At 40.6% G+C, this 22,771-nt stretch overlaps 1 protein-coding gene across 1 annotated transcript in view; it reads right to left on the bottom strand.

Annotated features, from left to right (window-relative positions):
- Nucleotides 1–7,737: 7,737 nt before the first annotated feature.
- LOC132155811 (leucine-rich repeat and fibronectin type III domain-containing protein 1-like protein) overlaps nt 7,738–22,771 on the bottom strand; it is a 166,089-nt gene continuing 151,055 nt past the window's right edge. The window contains exons 4-5 of the mRNA XM_059564515.1: nt 13,879–14,510; nt 7,738–8,664 (exon numbers count right to left, since the gene is read on the bottom strand). Of these exons, the coding sequence (XP_059420498.1) occupies nt 13,964–14,510 (547 nt within the window). The 3' untranslated portion in view covers nt 7,738–8,664; nt 13,879–13,963. The remainder of the gene's footprint in view (nt 8,665–13,878; nt 14,511–22,771) is intronic.

The following is a 22,771-nucleotide window of genomic DNA, read 5'->3' as shown; positions in this document are numbered from 1 at the left end:
AATACCACACACACGCACTCAATCGATGTCCGGTCTCGTTCGCGACAAGGTCTTACCTATATGCTAACTCTTAGGACTAACTCTTCTTCTACTTACCTCTCTCCAGCGATTCTCCGAAGATCCAGATCCCCAGTGTGCGTGTGCGTGTGTGTGGTTCACCTTCCTCCTCTGACGTCTTCACCCAGCCTGCACGGATCCATCCCTTACTCCACCCTACACTACCTGTTCCTCTGCTTGTGTCTGTTCAATAAACCATTCTGTCTGTTACTCCTCAGCCTCCCGAGTGATCCGTAACAGAAGACCGGACCAATACCGCCAGGCACAAGCATGAGCCTCACCGACCCCTTTCAAGATCTGGTTAATGCACTCCGAAGGACACTCACGGCTACAACTGCATCCCCAACACTAGCGAGCACTTCCGTCAACGATGCCAGCACTTCCTCACCTTCCGTTCACGCCAGTCCCATGGCCCGGCCAGCGCCCTACTCTGGTGTGGCGGAGGAATGCAGCGGTTTCCTCCTACAATGCTCGCTGGTCCTGAAGATGCAACCGCACTTGTACCCCACTGAGAGATCTAAGGTAGCCTTTGTAATTTCTCAACTGCAAGGTAAAGCACTACTGTGGGCAGATTCAATATGGACTCAAAATAACCCAGTTATCCAGTCTTATTCCAGCTTCATCGACCATTTCCGTGAAGTTTTCGGCAGACCAGCTTGGGACTCTTCCATTGGTGAGAAGCTGTATAATTTCAAACAGGGGAAAATGTCTGTCAATGAATATGCCCTTCAGTTTAGGACTCTAGTGGCCTCCAGTGGATTGAACGAACAGGCTTTACTGACTACCTACCATCAGGGATTGGAACATCGAGTGCGGTTGCATCTCGCTGCATACGAGGACACCATCGGGCTAGAACGATTCATCCAGCTGTCCATCCGCTTCGCCACCCGTATGCAGTCGTGCTTAGAAGAGCACCAGGGCCAGGCGTATTCCTCTACTCCACTCTGCCGACCAGAGGCCGTCAGCTCCCCAGAACCAGCCAGTGAACCCATGCTACTAGACTCCTATCGTCTCTCTATAGCTGAACGACAAAGACGGCTGGCCCAGAATCTGTGCCTCTACTGTGCAGCCCCGGGGCATGCCATCGCTGTATGCCCCGTCCGTCCTCCTCGTCCCATGGTGAGTGCCATTCTCCCTTCAAGATACCAAATGAAACCACTCACCACTGTTGTGACACTTACTGCCGCTGACATATCTCTTCCAGTTTCCGCCCTCCTCGATTCTGGGTCAGCCGGCAACTTCATCTCCGGCGCCCTCTGCCGTCAGCTCAAGCTCACTAGCACGGCAACGCCGTCAGCCTACCAAGTCCACACTATTACCGGCAAGCTGTTAAGAAGGAGATGCGTGCGTCATAGTGTGGGTTCCATATCCCTCCAAACCGGACTACTCCATCACGAGGAAATCCATCTGCTGGTTCTGGAGGAATCCAACGCTGACGTGATTCTAGGGTGCCAGTGGTTAGAGCAGCACAACCCCGTAATCTCCTGGAAGACGGGCGAAGTCCTGAAGTGGGGCGACGCCTGTTTCAAGAGCTGCATCTCAAGTTGTCCAGTTCCAGCCACACCTTCCCCTGAACCTCTTCCAGTCTGTTCCACATCAATAGAGAGCCCAGTGGAAAACCAATCCATCACCATCCCTCACTGCTTCAGTGACGTCTTCTGCCCCAAATGGGTCTCCAAGCTGCCTCCACACCAGCCGTGGGACTGTGCAATCGATCTGCTGCCGGGTGAACCAGTGCCAAAAGGAAGGATATACCCCCTATCCATTCCTGAGGAGAAGGCCATGGAGGAGTACATTCAAGGAGGCACTGGCTCAGGGTTATATTCGTCCATCGACCTCCCCTGCTGCTTCGAGTTTCTTCTTTGTGGATAAAAAGTACGGAGGTTTAAGACCATGCATTATCGGCCTCTCAACAATATAACAGTAAAGTTCAGGTACCCACTTCCCCTCGTCCCAGCTGCCTTGGAACATCTCCGTGGTGCCACTGTGTTCACCAAGTTGGACCTCTGCAGTGCCTACAACCTCATCCGGATACGAGAGGGGGACGAGTGGAAGACCGCCTTCATAACCCCTACAGGCCACTATGAATACTGACTTGTTAACGCCCCCTCCGTATTCCAGGACTTCATCCATGAGGTGCTCCGGGAGTTCCTCCACAAGTTCATCCTAGTCTACATTGATGATATCCTCATCTACTCCCGGAGCCTGGCAGAACATCAACGCCACGTTGCGGAGGTCCTGCAACGCCTGAGGGCCTACCAACTGTATCTCAAGGCCGAAAAGTGCTCTTTCCATCAGCCCTCAGTGCAGTTCCTTGGATACAACATCAGCAGCAGTGGCATCCGGATGGACGAGGGGAAGGTAAACGCCGTCAGAGATTGGCCCACTCCAACCACTATCAAGGAGTTACAGCAGTTCCTTGGCTTCGCCAACTTCTATAGACGGTTTATACAAAACTTCAGTACCATCACCAGCCCTCTCACCAGTCTCCTCTGTAACAAACCCAAATCTCTCTCCTGGACTCCTGCCACCACAGAGGCCTTCCACATCCTTAAGGAGGCCTTTACGACCGCCCCACTCCTGGTCCATCCCGATCCCGACCGACCCTTCATCTTGGAAGTCGACGCCTCGACCACTGGAGTGGGAGCGGTCCTTTCTCAGCAGCAGGGGAATCCCAATCGCCTCCACCCATGCGCATTCTTCTCCCGGAAACTCAACCCGGCGGAGGTCAACTATGATATCAGCAACCGGGAACTGTTGGCCATCAAACTGGCCTTGGAAGAATGGAGGCATTGGTTGGAGGGAGCCAAACACCCCTTTCTGGTCCTAACAGATCATAAGAACTTAGAGTATCTTTGAGTGGCCAAAAGATTAAATCCGAGACAAGCCTGCTGGGCGTTATTCTTCACCCGCTTCCATTTCACCATCTCATACCGCCCAGGGGTGAAAAATGTGAAGTCTGACGCCCTCTCCAGGTGTTACGCCCCCGAAGAGAATCCCGAAACTCCGGAAACCATTCTTCCAGAAAGAGTCATTGTCTCTCCTATTGCCTGGTCCGCTGAGACCCTTCCTCCTACCGAGCCTACCACCAACACCCCGCCGGGTTGCCCACCGGAACTTCAGTATATTTCCAGGACACGGCGCACTCCACTCATACACTCCGCTCACACATCGCTTGGCACTGGTCACCCGGGGGTCAATGAAACCCTTTCATTGCTGAAGGAATGCTTCTGGTGGCCCAACATGGCCTCAGATGTCAGGAGGTACGTGAATGGATGTACAAGCTGCGCCATATCCAAAAGCCCTCGCCATCTTCCATCAGGCAAGCTCCATCCTCTGCCCGTTCCCAATCGCCCGTGGTCACACCTAGAGGTGGACTTCATAACCGATCTTCCTCCTTCACATAACAATACCTGCATTCTTGTCATAGTGGATAGATTTTCTAAATCCTGTCGTCTTCTTCCTTTGAGGGGTCTGCCCACGGCCATGGAAACGGCTGAACTGTTATTTAATCATGTCTTCAGGTACTTCGGCATCCCAGAGGATATCGTCGGGGTCCTCGGCACTCAGGAGCGGGCTGTGGGGAGGGGGGGGGGTACTGTTACAAACACGCCAGGTTCCACCTCCACGCAATCACTACACACGCCCTCACCGGAATACTAAGCACATCCACCTGATCCTCATCACCACCCAATCACCTCAGCACCATAAAAACCACACACACGCACTCAATCGATATCCGGTCTCGTTTGCGACAAGGTCTTACCTGTATGCTAACTCTAAGGACTAACTCTTCTTCTACTTACCTCTCTCCAGCGATTTTCCGAAGATCCAGATCCCCAGTGTGCGTGTGCGTGTGTGTGGTTCACCTTCCTCCTCTGTGGAGGAGGTATGTGTGTGTGGTATGTGGGGGTATGTGTGTGTGGTTCACCTTCCTCCTCTGACGTCTTCACTCAGCCTGCACGGATCCATCCCTCACTCCACCCTACACTACCAGTTAATCTGCTTGTGTCAGTTCAATAAACCATTCTGTCTGTTACTCCTCAGCCTCCCGAGTGATCCGTAACAGTAATTCACCCATTTTTGAAAAGTTCTGATGAAAAATAGTTAAAAGCACTTGTGAGAAAGAAGTGCACTTAATTACATTGTGGTGCACTTGTATTATATCAGAAGTATATTTGTAAAACTGTACTTGCAGATAATATAATATTACAGAATAAAAGGCCACTTAAATGACTTAAAGAGAGATGCTTTCATGACTTTCTCAACACACTTAAGTAGACTTTTCATATAGAATCTCACATACGTTTAAACAATGACACATTTTTATTGTATTGCAATTAACAAGCAATCAGGTGTCCAAAAGCATTAAATTCAGTATATTCTTCTTTTTGTAATAATATAATTTCCATAATAAGTGCTGTTTTTAATGCATTTTAGGATTCTACCTATTTTTATGTGTGCATTGTTAGAAGTATGCTTTTAAAAGTGATATAAATGTTAGGACACAATATACCTAAAGTAATGTTTATTGGATGTTCTTATAACATAAATAATATTTGATATATGTTCTCATAACATTGAGATAAAATGATCTGAGATCAGTATCCTTTGAACGTCCTTATGATGTTATTATTTTGTACTCTATGAACGTTCTAAGAAACTTTTTTTGGAACCTTTAAGTAACATTCCAATTGTGGCAAGAAACCTAGACGTTTTATTGTTATTAGAATACTGAAAATAAACTTTCAAATAACATTACAATTCGGGGGTCAATAAAGTTTAAAATTTAAGAAACATTTTTAGTCATCTTTAAATAATGTTCTAATCACAACAAGAAAACTGGACTATTAACATATTAAGAATATTTAAATAAACGTTCGAATAACGTTATATTTGGAGTGGAAATAAAGTTAGTAGAACGTTGTAAAAAGACCTTAAAATAACGTTATAATCACAAGAAGAAAACTAAACATTTCAACGTTTTAGAAATGTTTTAAAACAATGCTCCCACGATGGTTTTATCAGCTAAATTTGTTAGCTGGGAAGTTGTGATTCTGTTCATTGCTATTCGACATGTTTCTATATTAAAATCAAAATAAAACAAAAAAATCAAAAACCAGCCCCTTAGCATCTTAAAGTGAAGCCACTGCTTCCCATCAGTCATAATATTAATGTGAGAAGACCCAACATGAAGCGTGTTTCACTGAATATCTTTAGGCTCGTCTCAACAGCTCCTCAAAAATACAATCTGGAGTTTAATTAACAGCAAACACAAACACTTCGCCAGCTGCTCAACAAAGCTGCACTAATCACAGCCATTATTAGAGTCTTCATGAGACGTGACACTTATGTGTGTGTGAAACGTCACACTGTCATCATCAGATGTGACCTGAAGATGTGTCTATGTGTTGGTAACGTTCAGACAGGATCCTCCTCTTCCCTTCATTCAGGCTTGTGTAGACTCTGATCAGAGTACACTGTTAGTGTGGGAGAATTATGCAGAAATAATGAGAATTTTACAGCATTTAGCTCTTGGATGGTTATTAGAAATTAATTTGGGGCTTGCTAAAATAAGTATGACCAGTCACAGGTTGCACTTTTGGGGAATTTTTATTTATTTATTTATTCCAGAATACAGTCACATATTTTGGCATGCTAGCGTTTGGTGTGCCAGTATGAAATACTGTATGAGTGACCACCACTAATAATGTATCCATGTTTAATATATATATATATATATATATATAGACATACATACATATATATATATATATGTTTATTGGCAAAAATATAATTATTGAAAATACTTTAGCCAGGAATCACACACACGCAAACGCACACTCACGCACACACACACACACACACACACACACACACACACACACACACATATATATATATATATAAAACATGGATACATGATTCATATTTCATCATACATATTTTTCATAATAAAATATAATAAAATAAAATAATCAACTCCTCAATAAATAAATAAATAAATAAATAAAATTAAAAAAATAAAATAAATAAATAAATGGAAGTATGAGAGGGGTCTCTTGTATTCAGCAAGTTGAAATATATTGGATATATTAGCACAATAATATAATTATTGAAAATAATCTTAAATGAAACAAATAATAATAAAAAAATAAAAGTAAACAAAACATAACATATCTTGAGATATGGCAACAATTATTTATTTATTTATTTATTTATTTATTTTACATTATATTGGATGCTTAGAAGGTGAACTCACCATCAGAGGATGCAAAGTGTACACACAAAGTCTCTGCGCATCTGTGTCTGTCTGTCTGTCTGTGAAGCTGCTCTGCCCTGGAGCGCTACGAAATCTGTGTAAGTTTAGCATTACGAATCATTTGCATTTATCAGAAGGCATCATTCTCCTTTTTACTGGCCTCTGGCATCTGCATCACACATTTGCTCTGATAACCTGCCCTCTAACGACAAACAGAGGCATTGTGGGTAATAACCAGCTACACTACGCTGATTTCTAAACTCTCTGTTGAATTGGTCTAAACACTGTGATGTTTATTGACACTATTTTAGTATCGGCAGGGGTTTCGCATGATTGTTGGCATCATCAAATGAAATGAAAATTGAAAGCAGAGCAGAATTTAAATACAAACTTGTGGCTTTCGTTCAGCATCTTATTCACAGTAAAAAGAAATAAAACTTAGAAACACTGACAATTCCTTTGTACAAGTATATTTTATGAATTATTAGAGGAATTAGCATAATAATATTATTGAATAAATAAATAAATTCCTGCACAGTAAAAATAAAACAAACAGATTAATAAATAAATAAATAAAAATATTTTGAACCTGTTAATCAAACAAAGATTATTGAATTATGTTTTACAACAAAGTACTATTTCACATTTAAAAATTTCACATTTAATTAAACGTGTTACTTGTGGTTTCTTTGTAATTATTTGCAAAATTTGTAGTTTATTGTAATATGACCAAATTCAATTATACAACCGATATCAAAACAAGGAAGAGCAAATTGTTTTTTTTTCAGTTCAAAAGCTCTGAAGAAAATTAAAAACTACAATAAAAAAAAAACCTACAAAAAAAAAAAATATATATATATATATATATATATATATAAAAAACATTAATATTTTATGGAATTAAATATTTTATTAGAAATATATTATGGAATGTATAAATATTTTGGAAGCAATTTTCCCAGCAAATATGAAGAATCACAGTATTTTAATTTATTTCTTTACGTTAGTGCTGATCATAACAGTGCTTGGCTGTAAAGTCTGTGAAAACCCCATGATCAGGATATTTGAGCACCTTCACGTCATCAGTGTGTGAGCAGTGACATCATGTGGTCATCCGAGTCATTACAGCTTCATTTGATCAGTGTACACGTCTCAGGCCACAAATAATCAATGCGTTTGTAAACATCTGACACAAGATAAACACTCTCTCTGGAATATTGAGATGTTGAGTAATGCATGAGACTAAAAATCACTAGCATATGATTCACAGTATGCTTGAGTTAACTCTTATTATTACACTCAGCACTAAAGACCTGCTTAAAAACAAACAAAAACCCCTGAATGGTGAATGGAAGTTAGCGTTAATAAAATAAAATTGAAATACCGGTTATGGTTTAATAAAGTCATTTCCACACGCCTTGAAGAAAAATACTTTATTTCTTTATAAATCCACATAGAGTACCTATGAAAGCATAAAACTCCATCCCATTTTTTTATTATTATTATTTTCTCCTTGAAGTCAAATGAATCAAATCAGAGATGGCTGAAGGTGTACCTCACATACAAATACATCCACAGTCAACTGGAAGGGAAACAAAAGAGCAGTGTTTATTTGAGCGGGCCGACTGTTGAAGAGTGTTTATCACGGCCTGCGCTGCTTTCACACAGTCTGCTGTCAGACACAGAGTCCTCAAGAGCGTCTTCCCCTCGTCCGTGTTCATACGGGAGATTGGGAAAGTTTTAGTGCGCAGTGATAATCAATGTCTCTCCTGTTTGACCTAATCTCCAGATCCCAAGAACACACTCGCCATGTTTGTTAATCAGCTGAAAATCAATCCACGTGTTCAGTTTTCCAGTAAAGAGAGAGAGAGCGAGTCATTAGCCGAGACCATACAGAGGAATCCATAATAAAGTGCTCCAGAAGACCCACAAATCTTAACTCGATACTGACTCGTCAATATTTGATTGAACTTTGATAAGTCTGTATCCGCACGAGCCTTCGGGAGAGTGTTAAATCCATACGATTCAATCCTTTGGCACGGCTTCACTTAACACAGATACTTTATCATAATAATTCCCACAAAAAACATACAGAACGCGTTTCCTTCTCTATGATTTGATGCTCCTCATCTCTTGGTGAAATGACATCTGGTTTAAAATAGAAAACATTGCTCATATGCACTGAAGAGGCACATAATGTCCACGGTCTGAGGAGAGTTTTGCATAAAGAATTGAACACTGAGAGCCTTGTGTTTGCCTTCGGACCGCAGTTTGTCCTGCTAACAGATTGGATCCAATCCCATTTAATCTGCCGTTCTGCGTTTGGCTTCCAGAGTGTGAGTTTGCTTTGGAAAACAACAGAAGCATGAGATCAGATTCAGCAGCGCAATAATTCAGAAACACATTTAATCATCAAACAAACGGATACATGCAAAGGAACAAATTCAAAAGAAAAGACCGTGAACTATTGCAGAAGATATTCCACCTCTGATAAAGTGACCTTTACATGTTTATACACACATCTGTCTCGCCAATCATCCACTGCACTGAAGTCAAATGCTTTTAAGCCTGATTAAGAATGGAATTAAATGTAATAATAATCAAAAATAAAACAATCACAATTATATGATAAAGTATATGTGACGGGTGCGTAGCTCACTTCACAGTTTAAACTCTACCATGATTTAAATTTGTCTATTTTGAAGTTTAATTTAATAGGGTTTATTTTATTTTTAAATTCCCTCAGGATAAGAAATAAACAGGACAAGTTATCAAGTTTATTAAAGAGTAAACAGTTTATTATAGTTTGAATATATAGAAGGGTGCACACTACTTATATTCTCTTTTGCTGTTAAACTCTACCTGAGTCCTAGATTCTTCTGGTCCATGAAGTGAACGGCCGCATTCCATGTGTCAGGAAACAAAGGGAGAGGCGCGGCATTAGCCTCCAAACTTGTACTGTTCCGGAGGAAATTGGACTGTACCATCGTAATCCAAATCGGAGGGGATATTTTATTTAGTTTCATTCAGTTTCGTTTTGGTTTGTTTGTTTGGAGAAGTTTTTGTACTGTGCTTCAAATATTTGATTGCCTTATGTCAGGTACGATACAGTGTATATTTTGTTGTAAATATTATTGTTAATTGGGGAAAGTTTTCTTTGGATATTTACCTTTTATTTTTGTTTGGTAGAGGCTAAAGAGTATATCTTGCAGTGGTGAATATCAGAGGAGTGAGATCTGTCCAGCCATAGTAACATCATGATCTGCTGATCTTTAGTGTTTTGCTTGTTTTTGTTAACAGGGGAGATTTATTTTCTAAGTTTGTTTTATTTTTGTTAGTTTCAGTTAACTTCCATCTTAAGTCTTTGATTTTTATATGGACTTTATTTTTGGAAATTATTTATTATATCTGCCCCTGTATATGATTAATTTTGGGAGAAATAAATCCAATCTATTCACTGCCTGTCCTGCCTGTTCTTGGCCACACCCTTACAGCATATAATTTATATAAAACAACATAATAATAAATAATACAGATTTGTATATTTCTAATTAATTTATTAATTAGTTTTAAATATTTTTTTAAATGTATAAATAACAATTAAAATGATTCAAAATGATAAAAAAAACATAAAAAAACAAAATTCACATATTTTTGGGAGCAACAACATGCCTTTAAAAATATATATATATATATATATATATATATGTGTGTGTTTGTCACTGAGTGTGTTTTTTACACACTGTAAAAGTCTGATTTCAGTCAGACTAAAAAAAAAGGACAACCTGCAATAGTCTGTATTTTTGGCAAGGTTTGACTTTTTTACCTGCATGTTATTTGACCATTTACCATCATCAGAGAACCATGAATATGCAAAAGTGTGGTTAAATTAGACGCAGTTGCATGCATACAGGTTTACACTGCCACTTTGGCACAAAATCATCACATCCAGAGGAAACAGCAGTCGAGAACACAAACGGTTTCCTCACAGCATCAGCTGAGTTTGCATAAACAGACAGAGCGGGTGACTATACATAGCGCATACTAATTGGACATTTAACAACTTCATTAACTCCAACCACATCAGTTTGCTGAAACTTTCCTAGCAAATTTAATGCAGAACTAACAAAGCCTTCAGCAGCAGCAAAATCAAGGCCTGGTATGTTGCGGCTCTGGCTAGTTATCTGCAGAGAGATTCTAATGCTAGGTCTTATTCAGACGACTATTTATAGAGCAGCGTGTCCTGCTGCAGTCTGGAGGGATTCTGGCTCCAAACGGCTGTCGAGGAGAGGTTGTGTCCCATTTCAATGGCGCACAACAAACAGTAATTACCTTCTACTAGGGTTCTGCTGGTATTCCACAACATCCCACCCCTCAGATTAGTCCATTTGTCTCAATATGTGAGACACTAGACCTTTACCCTTTTATCTCAATCTCTAAACCCCATCACAATACTCACATCTGCCCTCTTTTCTCCCATCATAGCACCTTTCTCTATCTCATAGCTCTGTGCCAGGCCTTGTGTCTCTATCCTCGCGTCCTAATCTGTCCCATTTCACCCTGAGCTGAAGGAAATGTAAATCCATCTGAAACTAGTAGAAGACAGGGCTCTGTTTTTGCACTAATTTTCAAAACAGGTTCTGTTTTTGAATCCATCACCGTGCATTAAAACATTAGATCATGAATCAGAACTCAGGTTTTTAATTTCAGCTGTTTCGATGACGGAAGCAGGTAACATGTGGGTTATGATTCATTAATGATGTTCTCCAACCAGGAGCCTCCAACATTAGCAAAACAAAGCAGAACCACAAAAGCAAGTACCACATTTTTTTTAAAATTACAAAATAAATCAATAAATTAAATATGTTATTTTTGAATAAAGTTATTATTATTATTATTATTATTTTTCTCTCAATAGGACAGGATTAATACATAGACAATACCATAAAAAATAAAATAAAATAATTGCTTTTATAAGTCCCGAGAATATAATTTATTATTATTATTATTATTATTATTATTATTATTATTATTACTGTTGTATTCACAAACAATGATTGACATAAAACTGAAAGTTATGAATTACATTGTTTAAAAACATATATCAATAATAAATATATTACAATTTAATCAACGATTTCTGGTTTATAATCTGGTTTATTTCTGATATTTGTGTTTTAGCTAGTAGTTCTGTATAGTTGGTAAAACAATTATTAGGTGGCTTTGTAAGTCTCACAATAATAATTAACTATGCAACTAATGTTGTGTACAATTTACACCTATTATTTAAGCCTCCCCCCCCCACACACACAATAGATTAGTATTATAATAACACATGGACTTACCAATCAGATATTTAAAATATACTTATTATTATTTTTTTGTTAATGTTTGAGAATGGTGAAATTATACTGATCAGTTTCAAAAATCACAATTATTAATTATTTCAAATAAATTTGATTAATCTTTAACAAAAAAAAAAAACGGCGAATGCTTGAATTAATAAAATTCACTGATAGTTGAACCAAATGTCGTTCAAATCTACTTACATTGATTTACATTTACTCAATTTATAGGGTCTGTCTAACTGCTTTAAAATGTACTTAATACGTTTAGGTGTAAACATTGTAACTGAAGTATAATTAAAAAATGTCGTAGAAAAAATATAAATATAATAATGCTCTGGGCAGAGACGAATAAAGCGAAACCTCAAACACCTGCACACTGAATGATCCAGAGGTGCTGACAGGAGCTTTGGGGCATTTCAACATCAAATCGAGCTCAGGAATAAAAGAAGCAGGCCATAACAGGTGAGTTAACTCAAAAGTCTTTCAGTCTGATCAGACGGCAACTCTTTGTTCACCTAATTGTAAAGGCAGAACATGGTGTCGAGAAGCCTTTTGAAGTTCCTCCTGACAGTGACCCTGACAGACACCTCTGCCCTTGACTCTCAGTCGTTCAGAGTCAGATTTCTGTTTCTGTTTCATCCCGACTCGTTCAGGGCTCCTCGGAGGCTCCTCAACAGAAGACAACCGTCACCAGTTCACTGAGATGACTCTTCCCTGGTTCTGTTAAATGACCTCCTCTCTCGCATCTGACAGCCGAGGAACGTGGTCAACCTACACTGTGCCTCCGAGGGCACTCAAGCTTCGACTGAAATACAAACCGATGACTCTAGTGATGCTGGTTGGTTTAACAAGAAGGAAGATAGCAGGAAGAGTGACTGAAAATGTAGCTGAAAGGAGCTGGGAAATGTTGTGTTTTGGATGCCGGTGAGCTGATGCTCTCACCATGCTTCTCATCCAACACTGGTAGACTGACAAAACACTTCTTCTTGCTGATCAGCATCTAGAGGTGCATGAAATGTCAGCATGATATTGGCTATCTGCCAATCTATCGTTATCAGTCAACACTGGGGATTTAATTCTTCATGCACTGTTATATGTAATCTTTAGCAAGTCTTCAAATGAAAACCCATTTCTTTAGCTCAAACATTAGAGTATTGTATTGTCGCAGGGAATGCATGAACTGATCAGAAGTAAAACTTGAATGCAGTGGTTTGGAAAGTTGCTTTGGATAAAAGCATCTACCAAATGCATGTCAATATTTTTTTGTTTTTTTGTAGAATTTAATTTATTATCCAGCATTTATCCATCATCAGCCATAGCTTGAAAATAATGAATGACTTTTGGACTGATTTTCTTGGAGATCTGAGACAAAAGCCCAAAATCGGAGGCAAATTGATGCAAGTTGTGAACTGAGAGAAGCACAGATGCTGTAAATTTCCTCACCCTGCACTTGTTCTAAACCTCTTTCTTCTTTTGAACACGCACACAAAAAATTTACTTTTACAGCTGGCGGTAGCCATTGAATTCCATAGCATTTTTGTTTTTTCATACTATTGAAGCCAATGGCTGCTCAGTTTCATACATTCCTCAGAATATCGTCTTTTGTGTCCATCAGAAGAGATAAACTCATTCAGGCTTGGAATGACATGAGGGCGAGTAAAAGACAGCATTTTCATTTTTGGGTGGACTGTTCCTTTAAATCTCTCCTGGACTCAAAATACTGTGTTAAAGTGGTAATTTAAACAGAACCCTGCAAAATACCGATATTTAGACGCATGACCTGCACCTCGTGAAGGAAAACAGTAATATGTGCTATTCCATACTCAGCAGGGATATTCATAACACACACATGCGTCTAATGTGCAAACCATAGGATTCCTCTCAATCTCAGTGCAAACATCCAAACTAGGCGTAGAGTTTCAATTTTACGCCTTTGTGATTCATATGCATCCTATTGAACGAAACAACTGTCAGGCTATCAATTTAAATAGTGATCTCAAATGCACCGTACCATTCGAGAAATCTTTTTAGCCCTGTTACCCCGATGCAGACAGACAGCAGAGCCACTAATTTATCCTTTAAAGCAGGTCTAATTAACAGAGCTGGAACATCCCTGCATCAGCACCACTGTAGAGATTCCATCACGCTGGCAACCCGCTACCTAGCAACAAACCTTAACAGATAGAGGAGACGAGAGAAGAGCATCCTCACCTTGTACAGGAGAAAATCCTCCGTAAGGCAACAGAAAATAAACAGAATGGGTTGAGATGTGAAGAGGATGGGATCGAATCCTGTGTTATTGTGAAATGGAGTCGTCGTCGTCTTTGACTGATTTCCCGTATTCTGGGTTCAAGTCCACCACCGTGGTCCCTTTAAGCGCTCCATAACCCCCCTCCAGACCGTGGGACCCTTCTTGTCTGTCCGACCCGAGTGGGACCGAGGGCTTGCTGGAGGATCCCGAGGACGAGCGCGGCGGAGGACCCGATGCTGCCCCCTGCTGGCCACCGTTGGTCTGAGAACAAACGTTACTGACGTGGGCGGCCTTCTGCTTGTAGTGCTGGCTGTGAAGTTTGTACTTCATCAGCAGGATGAAGATGAAGACGAGGACCGACGCCACGATGATCCCGCCGATGATGATGATCATGGTGCCGCCGAGGAACTGGTCGTGGATGGAGCGGCAGTGACGAAACTCTCGCTCCGTGGAGAAGGAGACGCAGCCCACCAGCCGCGTCGCGGTCAAAGCCGTGATGCCGTCATCATAGACGGCCAGGACACAGAGATCATAATCCCGTGATGAAGCCAGATCACTCAGTATGAACAATTTATGGGAGGCGGGAATCATTCTGAGAGAGAAAAAGAATAGAGAAGATTAGGCCTTGATCATTTTTTTTAAAGGATGCATTTATTTAAGTGAATAATTATTTCAATTTATATATTGTTAAAATGCAATTTATTTCTGTGATGCACAGCTGTATTTTCAGCATCTTTACTCCAGTCTTCAGTGTCACATGATCTTCAGAAATAATTATCTCATTCTATCATTCTATCATTCATAATATGCTGATTTGCTGCTCAAGAAACTATGTGAATATGTTCACATAGAAACTGGTTATTTTAAAATATAATAATATTTCCTAATATTACTATTTTTACTGTATTTTTATTAAATTAATGCAGCCTTGGAAAGCATAAAATATCAATTACATCTTAAAATATGTTTTTTTTTATGATTGCATCATAATTATAATTGCAATAATAATACACAATATAACTAATTTTACCTTTTTTTATTAAAAAAATGCAGCCTCGTTGAAAATAAGAGGCATTAATTACATTTTAAAATATAGCAAAAAAAATTAAATTTCACAATTTTTGTTTTCGTTAGAAATAATGCAGCCTTGCTGAGCATGACACTTCTTAAAAAAAAAAAAAAAAAAAAAAAAAAAACTTTTGCCCCATATTGTATACACTTTATATTGTCTATAAACAAATGTAAGGTGAACACATTAAATTAGATTCAACTTTGTTGTCATTATGCAGAGTACAAGTACAGAGCTAATGAAATAATGTAGCATCTAACCAGAAGTGCAAGAATTTAGTGTTTTATATACATATAAGTGCAGAGTAAGTGAAGCTATGATTTACAGAATGTACAGTGGAGATGCTATATACAGTATTGAGCAGAATATATACACAATATAAATATGAATGCAATGAAGGATTATATACAGAATATAAATATAAATGCAATGCAGGATTATATATACATTATGAACAGCAGCAACTTCAGATCAGTGGTAATAAGAGGCTATACTCCTCTTATGATCAGCGGGACCCCTGTGGAGAGGGTGAGCAGCTTCAAGTACCTTGGTGTAAACATCTCGGAGGACCTGACTTGGACTACTCACATTCAAACACAGGTAAATAAAGCCAGTCAAAGACTGTACCATCTGCGACAGCTGAGGAAATTCAGGGTCTCACCAGCAATCCTGAAGAGTCAATCCTGACGTTCTATTCTGGGGCTATAGAAAGTGTATTGACTCAGTGTATCTCAGTGTGGTATGGGAACAGCTCCAGTAAAGACTGCAAAGCCCTGCAGAGAGTTGTGTACTTAGCTGAGCACATTTCAGGGTCTGCTCTCCCCTCTCTGCAGGACATCTACCTCAAACGCTGCAGAAGTAGAGCTGCTAAAATCATCAAAGACTCCACCCACCCCAGTAACCATCTTTTCACTTTGCTGCCATCTGGTAAGCGCTTCCGTAGCCTGATGGCAAAAACCGAGAGACTCAGAAGAAGTTTCTTCCCCCAGGCCATCAGACTCCTAAACTCAAAACCAGCCTCTTAACATCCTCATGCCTCCACTTAATGTACACTTTATCAGTAAGATATTCATCTTTCACTACCTCACATTGACACACTGACAGTGTCACACTGTTTGCACATTTGCTTCTTGTACATTCCAGTGTATCTTTATATTTAAGACTACAGTATAATGCACATATGCACATTGTACATCCCTGTATATCTTAATATTTAAGACTACAGTTTACTTTCATGCACATTATTTTGCGTTCTATATTTAATTCTACAATATACATCTTTTGTATATTTTATTCTTATATTTTTATTGTTTACTTTTATTTCATTCTTACATAGCTATATTTATGTATATTTTCATCTGTATTGTTTTCATTAATAATTGCACTGTCCATGGAGCGGACCTGACTCACATTTCACTGCTGGTTATATATGCTATATATAATTTTGTATGTGACGAAAATAAAAATCTTGAATCTTGAATCTTAATAAATAGAGTTGGATGAGTGTGCAAAAGTATTGTTAAACAATGTATTCTATGCAAAATAACAATAGTGCAATGATATTTTATAGAAATAGTTTACTGTGCTTTGTACAGTAACAACATTAGACAGTTTATAGTGTAATAGCTTTAACAATGTGCAGTCTGTGCAAAATATGAGTAGTGCAAATACATGTATGTAAAGTACTGTGACCAGTGCAGTAATAAAGCAGGTGCAGGTTAGATTGGTGGTGTGACATTCAGAAGTGTCACAGCCTCGGGGAAGAAGCTCTTCCTGAGCCTGCTATTGCGAGAGCGTAGGCTCCTGTAACACCTGCCGGATGGATGGAGGGTGAAAAGTCCATGGTTAGGGTGAGAAGCTTCCTTGATGATGTTTCTTGCCCTGCCCAGACAGCGCTTGTGATAAATGTTCTCGATGGAAGTTAACTGGGTGACAGTGATCCGTTGAGCAGTTTTCACCACCCGCTGGAGTGCTTTGCGGTCAGATGCGGAGCCATTGCTGTACCATACTGAGATGCAGTTCGTGAGTATGCTCTCAATGGTACAGCGGTAGAATTCAGCAAGGATCCTGGGACTCAGGTGAACTTTCTTAAGGTTCCGTAAGAAGTAAAGGCGCTGCTGTGCCTTTTTGACCAGGGTGGAGGTGTTTAGGGACTAGGTGAGGTCAACAGAGATGTGGATGCCAAGGAACTTGAAACGCGACACATGCTCCACTACAGCTCTGTTGATGTAGATGGGTGTGTGTGCATGATTCCTATTCCGCCTGAAGTCCACAATGATTTCCTCTGTCTTCTGGGTGTTTAGTTGTAGATTGTTGGTAGCACACCACACAGCCAGGTGCTGCACCTCATCCCTGTAGGCTGACTCGTCATCATCCTTGATCAGACCTACCACCGTGGTGTCATCTGCAAATTTGATTATGGTGTTGGAGCCATAAACAGGAACGCAGTCATGGGTGAAGAGGGAGTACAGGAGAGGGCTCAGTACGCAGCCTTGTGGCACTCCGGTGTTCAGGGTGATGATGGAGGAGGAGAGGTTATCTAACTTAACAGACTGAGGTCTTTTAGTCAGAAAATCTAGAATCCAGTTGGAGATGGGTGTGCTGATTCCAAGCTGGCTGTGTTTGGAGGGGATTACTGTATTAAATGCAGAACTGAAGTCTATGAACAGCATTCTCACATGTGTGTTTTGACTGTCCAGGTGGGTGAGGGCAGAGTGAAGTGCCATTGAGATGGCGTCCTCTGTTGACCTATTGTGGTGATAGGCAAATTGAAATGGGTCTAGTGAAGCAGGGAGACAGGATTTTAAGTGGGATGCAACCAGTTTCTCAAAGCACTTGGCAATGATGGGGTTGAGTGCAACAGGACAGAAGTCGTTAGGAACTAAGGCAATGGAGTGCTCCGGTACTGGCATGATGGTGGAGGTTTTAAAGCTAGTGGGGACAGTTGTTTGGGCCAGGGACAGATTGAAAATGTCCGTGAAGACCTCAGCCAGCTGCTCCGCAAAGGCTTTAAGCACACGACCAGGTATTCTGTCAGGGCCAGCTGCTTTCCATGCATTCACCTTATGCAGAGATTGGTAAACAGTGTGAGAGTGTGAGAGACAGTTCACTGGGTTGATGCTGAGCTTTGACTGAGATCTCCTTATTATTTTGATCAAAACATGCATTAAAAGTGATTGAGCTTGTCTGGGAGGGAGGCACAGCTGGAGGGTGGTGCAGTGTTATGTGATTTGTAATCTGTGATAGATGGTATATCTTGCCATATACGCCGGGGGTTTCTGATTATGTGTGAGTTTGGCCTGGGAGATACCCTTCCTCAGGTTGGCTCTGGCTGAGCTGTAAGCTCCCGGTCTCCAGACCTGAAGGCTCCATCTCTTGCTGTGAGCAGGAGGCGAACCTCTCTGTTCATCCAGGGCTTCTGATTTGGGAAAATTAAACGAAGACAGTGTTTACAATATTGCCCGTGCTGTCCAAAGGGAGACACGTGTCAGAGTAGATTTAAGCACAACATGTGCTCTGTGCCATCTGCAGCAGAGAGATCGTGTGCCCCGCTCTCCTCTGGATTCACCCCTGACCTTTCTCTCCACAGGACACAGTAAGAAAGTGCAACAGTTTTGGGAGACTTCATCTCTCTTCATCAGGGGTCAAGTTTGCAGAAGGTTGAAAGGTCCAAAGTTAACCCTCACCAAGCAGCAAGTGCAATATAAATATTAAAATAGGTTGTAATGAGTAAATAAAACGTTAAACTGTATGATTATTACCTTTTCTGATGTTGCATGACCTGCATGATTCATACATTCAAAAGATTTACAAACTCCATACTAGAGAACTATTTTATTTTGTCAGTATAAAACTCATTAAACATTCACAGCTTTTTGTTTTTGTATTATAAATATATGGCCTACTGTATTCTACTGCATATAAATTAAAAATGACACTTTATGTCAAAAGCATACCTGCAGATCCTATGGGAAAGTGATCATACACGGGTCACTGAGCAACTGAAGGAAAACACAACCCAAGTGACCAGACTAATGCTAGGTCTTTTTTTATCTTTTTAAATAATGCAGGTATTTTAAATATTTTAGACATGTGCCTATTTTACAGAAATGCATTTATTTATTTCTAAACACAAACTATACTATTCCCAAACCACGGATTTGAAGAAATGGCATAACTTGTTTAAAGATTAAAATGTTTGGAACATATTTTACTTGAACCCTGTATATATAACACATTATAAAAGTACACTTAATGGATAAAAGCTCACAGTTTTTCAACTAAATGCTCTCTTGTTTTGTTGCAATGTCTGTAGTATAAGTGCACTCTCTGGGAAAAAGGTACAAAAGCTAACAATGTGACCATTCCTGCTAAATTCCTACTTCTTTTAAGTACTAAAATGTTGACCTTTTGGTGACAGCTTTTGGACCTTTTTTTCCCCTAAGCGTGTAAATGAACAATATGTATTATTTTACACCAAAAAAATAAAAAAATAAATTGAAAAAAAAAAAAAACTGATGCATTTTGCATAATCCAGCAGACTTTTTACAAACATCTCCAGGGCTTCTGTGACGTCTACAGATATCGTACTACAGCCTTTTCTTTCTGTTGTCTCTAGTTGTGTGGCACCTGCACAAATAATATTTTCTATTAATTTAAATTCAATAATTACCCCTTTAATAATGCCTTATAATGCCTGACAGGATATCATGAGTAATTGTAACCACAGTGTTAATACAACACTGTATATTACTTAATTTTTACATTTTTGGAAAATTAAATGCAATAAAACACATGATGAAGAGCTTGATGATTTATAAGATACAATGCATTGCAACGTTCCTTTATGAATATTTTTGTAATGCATTATGTGTGAAGGCTTCAAGTAACGTGTCCCCGAATATTATTTGTGTCAGATCTCTGAGCCGTTGGTATAGCCGTGAGCAGGAGCATTGAGTGAGGCTCTGAGGTGAAGAGATGAAGACCTGAGTCATGCTGTGCAGCTTGTCCGGGGTGACGAGGCCTGTTTGCGTGCTGTGTGTTTGTATGACCACATATTTGTGCATTTGACCCCGTGGGTAATTGGCCGAGCTCCTCCTGCGAGCGCAGGCTGACTGTGAGTGAAATGGTGTGTGAGTGTGAGTGTGTAAGTGTGCATATTGGTAACTGCTTAGACACTGTAGGAAACTAGCTGTACTTTTTAATTGCGATTGACAAACAGCAACATAAGAAATTACTTTATACATGTCAGCAGCGAATTGCTCAAGTGTTTTCTTTTGATGGGGCAGCACATTTATCAGAGATCATAATACATGTCAGTGCTAGTAGATATTATTTATGACCATGTTTAAGTGCTATAATCAATAACCAGAGCATGTCAAATCTTCAATTCAGTCTCAGTGTATCAGCATATAGGGACATTTTAAATTAACGTAATAAATAAATCCATAAATAAATCAATACTGAATACAATGGCTTGCTAAGATTTTTTTTTAAGTAGTGTAAAATAATAATAATTATAATAATAATAATAATTGATTTACATTTATTCAATTATTTCTTAAAAATAAATAAATAATCAGCATGTCAAATCTTAAATTCAATTTGAATATTATAGTAACAGCTTACTAAGATCATTTAAATCAATGTAAAATTCAAAAATAATAATATATTTTTTAACATATTTAAAATACACATGATTTATTACATTGTTTAATAAAATATAATTGTAACAATAAAAGACTTCCTAGTCATCGGGAAGAAGGAGGCGGGAACCGGCGGACAATCAAAATGAAACTTTAATTACAAAAGAAACACAAAACAGCGCACCAGCCCCTCACGGACGACTGGTGCGCACAAAATGAAACCAAAACCTAAAATAACGCCCAGGCCTGGTCCTCTCTCGTCCTTCACTGTCGTCGCTCCAGTTTTATATCCTTCCATCTCCTCCGTGGGCCTCGAGACCGGCGGGTCGAACAGGTGTAGCTCATCTCCAATCACTCCACCGGCCTCGCTCCCACGTCCCTCGGCCCTGCCCCACTTGTCACATACCCCCATCGCCCCTCGCAGGCCGGGGGGTACTCCTGAGTCTGCGCTCTAGCACCCCCCCCCCCCCTCCCTCCGGGGGGGACCGCTCACGGGGACCTGCGGGAACCTGGGGGTAGGACAGGCGAGGCGAGAGAAAAGGAGATGGAAGGAGGAGCGACAGAGATGAGAGAGGGGAGAGAGGAGAGAAAAAAAAAAAAAAAACGGTTCCCAGACGCACCGCTGCTCGGCCCTCCACCAGCTGGGCGATCTCCTCCGCGGTGCCTGGCGGTGGCACTGGACGGCCCTCGGCGGACGGCACGACACTCCTCCGCCGCCCGGTGGACGGCGACGGCTCCTCCGGTTTTGGGCAGCCGGCAGGAGTCCCCCGTTCCCTGCTCCTCCCCGTTCCGGCGGATGGCAGCAGGCTCCGGCCACCTGGCGAACGGCGCCGACTCCTCCGCTCCCTCACGGACGGCAGCCGTCTCTCCACATCGTGGGCGGCCGGTAGCGAGCTCGCCCGTCCCCGGCATCTCGCTCCAGCCCACCGCCTCGAGCGTCCATGGCGGCACACTCCTCGCCTGCTCGTTGGCACCGCGGATTCACCACAGCGGCGAGGGATCTTCAGCAGCGCGTCCCTCCTTCTCCCGGGCTTCGGCACCACTGTAACAATAAAAGACTTCCTAGTCATCGGGAAGAAGGAGGCGGGAACCGGCGGACAATCAAAATGAAACTTTAATTACAAAAGAAACACAAAACAGCGCACCAGCCCCTCACGGACGACTGGTGCGCACAAAATGAAACCAAAACCTAAAATAACGCCCAGGCCTGGTCCTCTCTCGTCCTTCACTGTCGTCGCTCCAGTTTTATATCCTTCCATCTCCTCCGTGGGCCTCGAGACCGGCGGGTCGAACAGGTGTAGCTCATCTCCAATCACTCCACCGGCCTCGCTCCCACGTCCCTCGGCCCCGCCCCACTCGTCACAATAATATTTTGAATACAAACAAACAAATAACTAAAGCATGTCAAATCTTACATTCCAATCTGAATATTATTACAACAACTTACTAAGGACATTTTAATTTAATATTCTAAAAAAGAATATTCTAAAAAAAAATTCAAAATAATTTTTGTTACATTATTAACAAATAAATAGCCATATATATATATATATATATATATATATATATATATATATATATATATATATATATATATATATATTCATAATAATTCATTAAAGTTCATTAAAAATAATAAATAAAGCATACATTCATACATTTGAAATAAAACAGCTTATTACTATAAATGTGGCTGTTTTGACAATTTCGGAGACCACTGATCAGCTACTCTATTATTTGTTGAATTCTGTTTGCATGTTGTTCCACACATTGTTTTATGTGTCGTCAGTGTTAAACACTGTTAGCAGTGCTGTCAGTGAGTTTAGTAAGCGCTGGCTTTGGTAGCTGCTGCAGTGTCATGTGCTAATGAGCAGATCCAGGAATCTCCCTTCAGTCTGCTCCTCTGGATCCTCTCACAGAGCATTTGATGGATATACTGTATATTGAGAGGAATTGCTCTCAGTTCCGGCAGCCATTGGTCTTTTTAAGCTGCCGAGGGTCAGGCCGGCCGCACCGTGTCTCTGAGCTGTCACTGTAAAGAGAGAAGGGGCTTCGAGCTCTTCTGAAGATGTGTCACTTGGCACAGAAACCCTGTCATCTCACTGTCTTCTGAAGGAGCAAGCACTGCTTAATTACCCA

Source organism: Carassius carassius, chromosome 13 (genome assembly GCF_963082965.1).
Source record: "Carassius carassius chromosome 13, fCarCar2.1, whole genome shotgun sequence".
NCBI classification, from domain to species: Eukaryota; Metazoa; Chordata; class Actinopteri; order Cypriniformes; family Cyprinidae; genus Carassius; species Carassius carassius.
The sequence above is the reverse complement of the archived record's forward strand: the minus strand, read 5'-3'. Positions and strand labels throughout refer to the sequence as shown.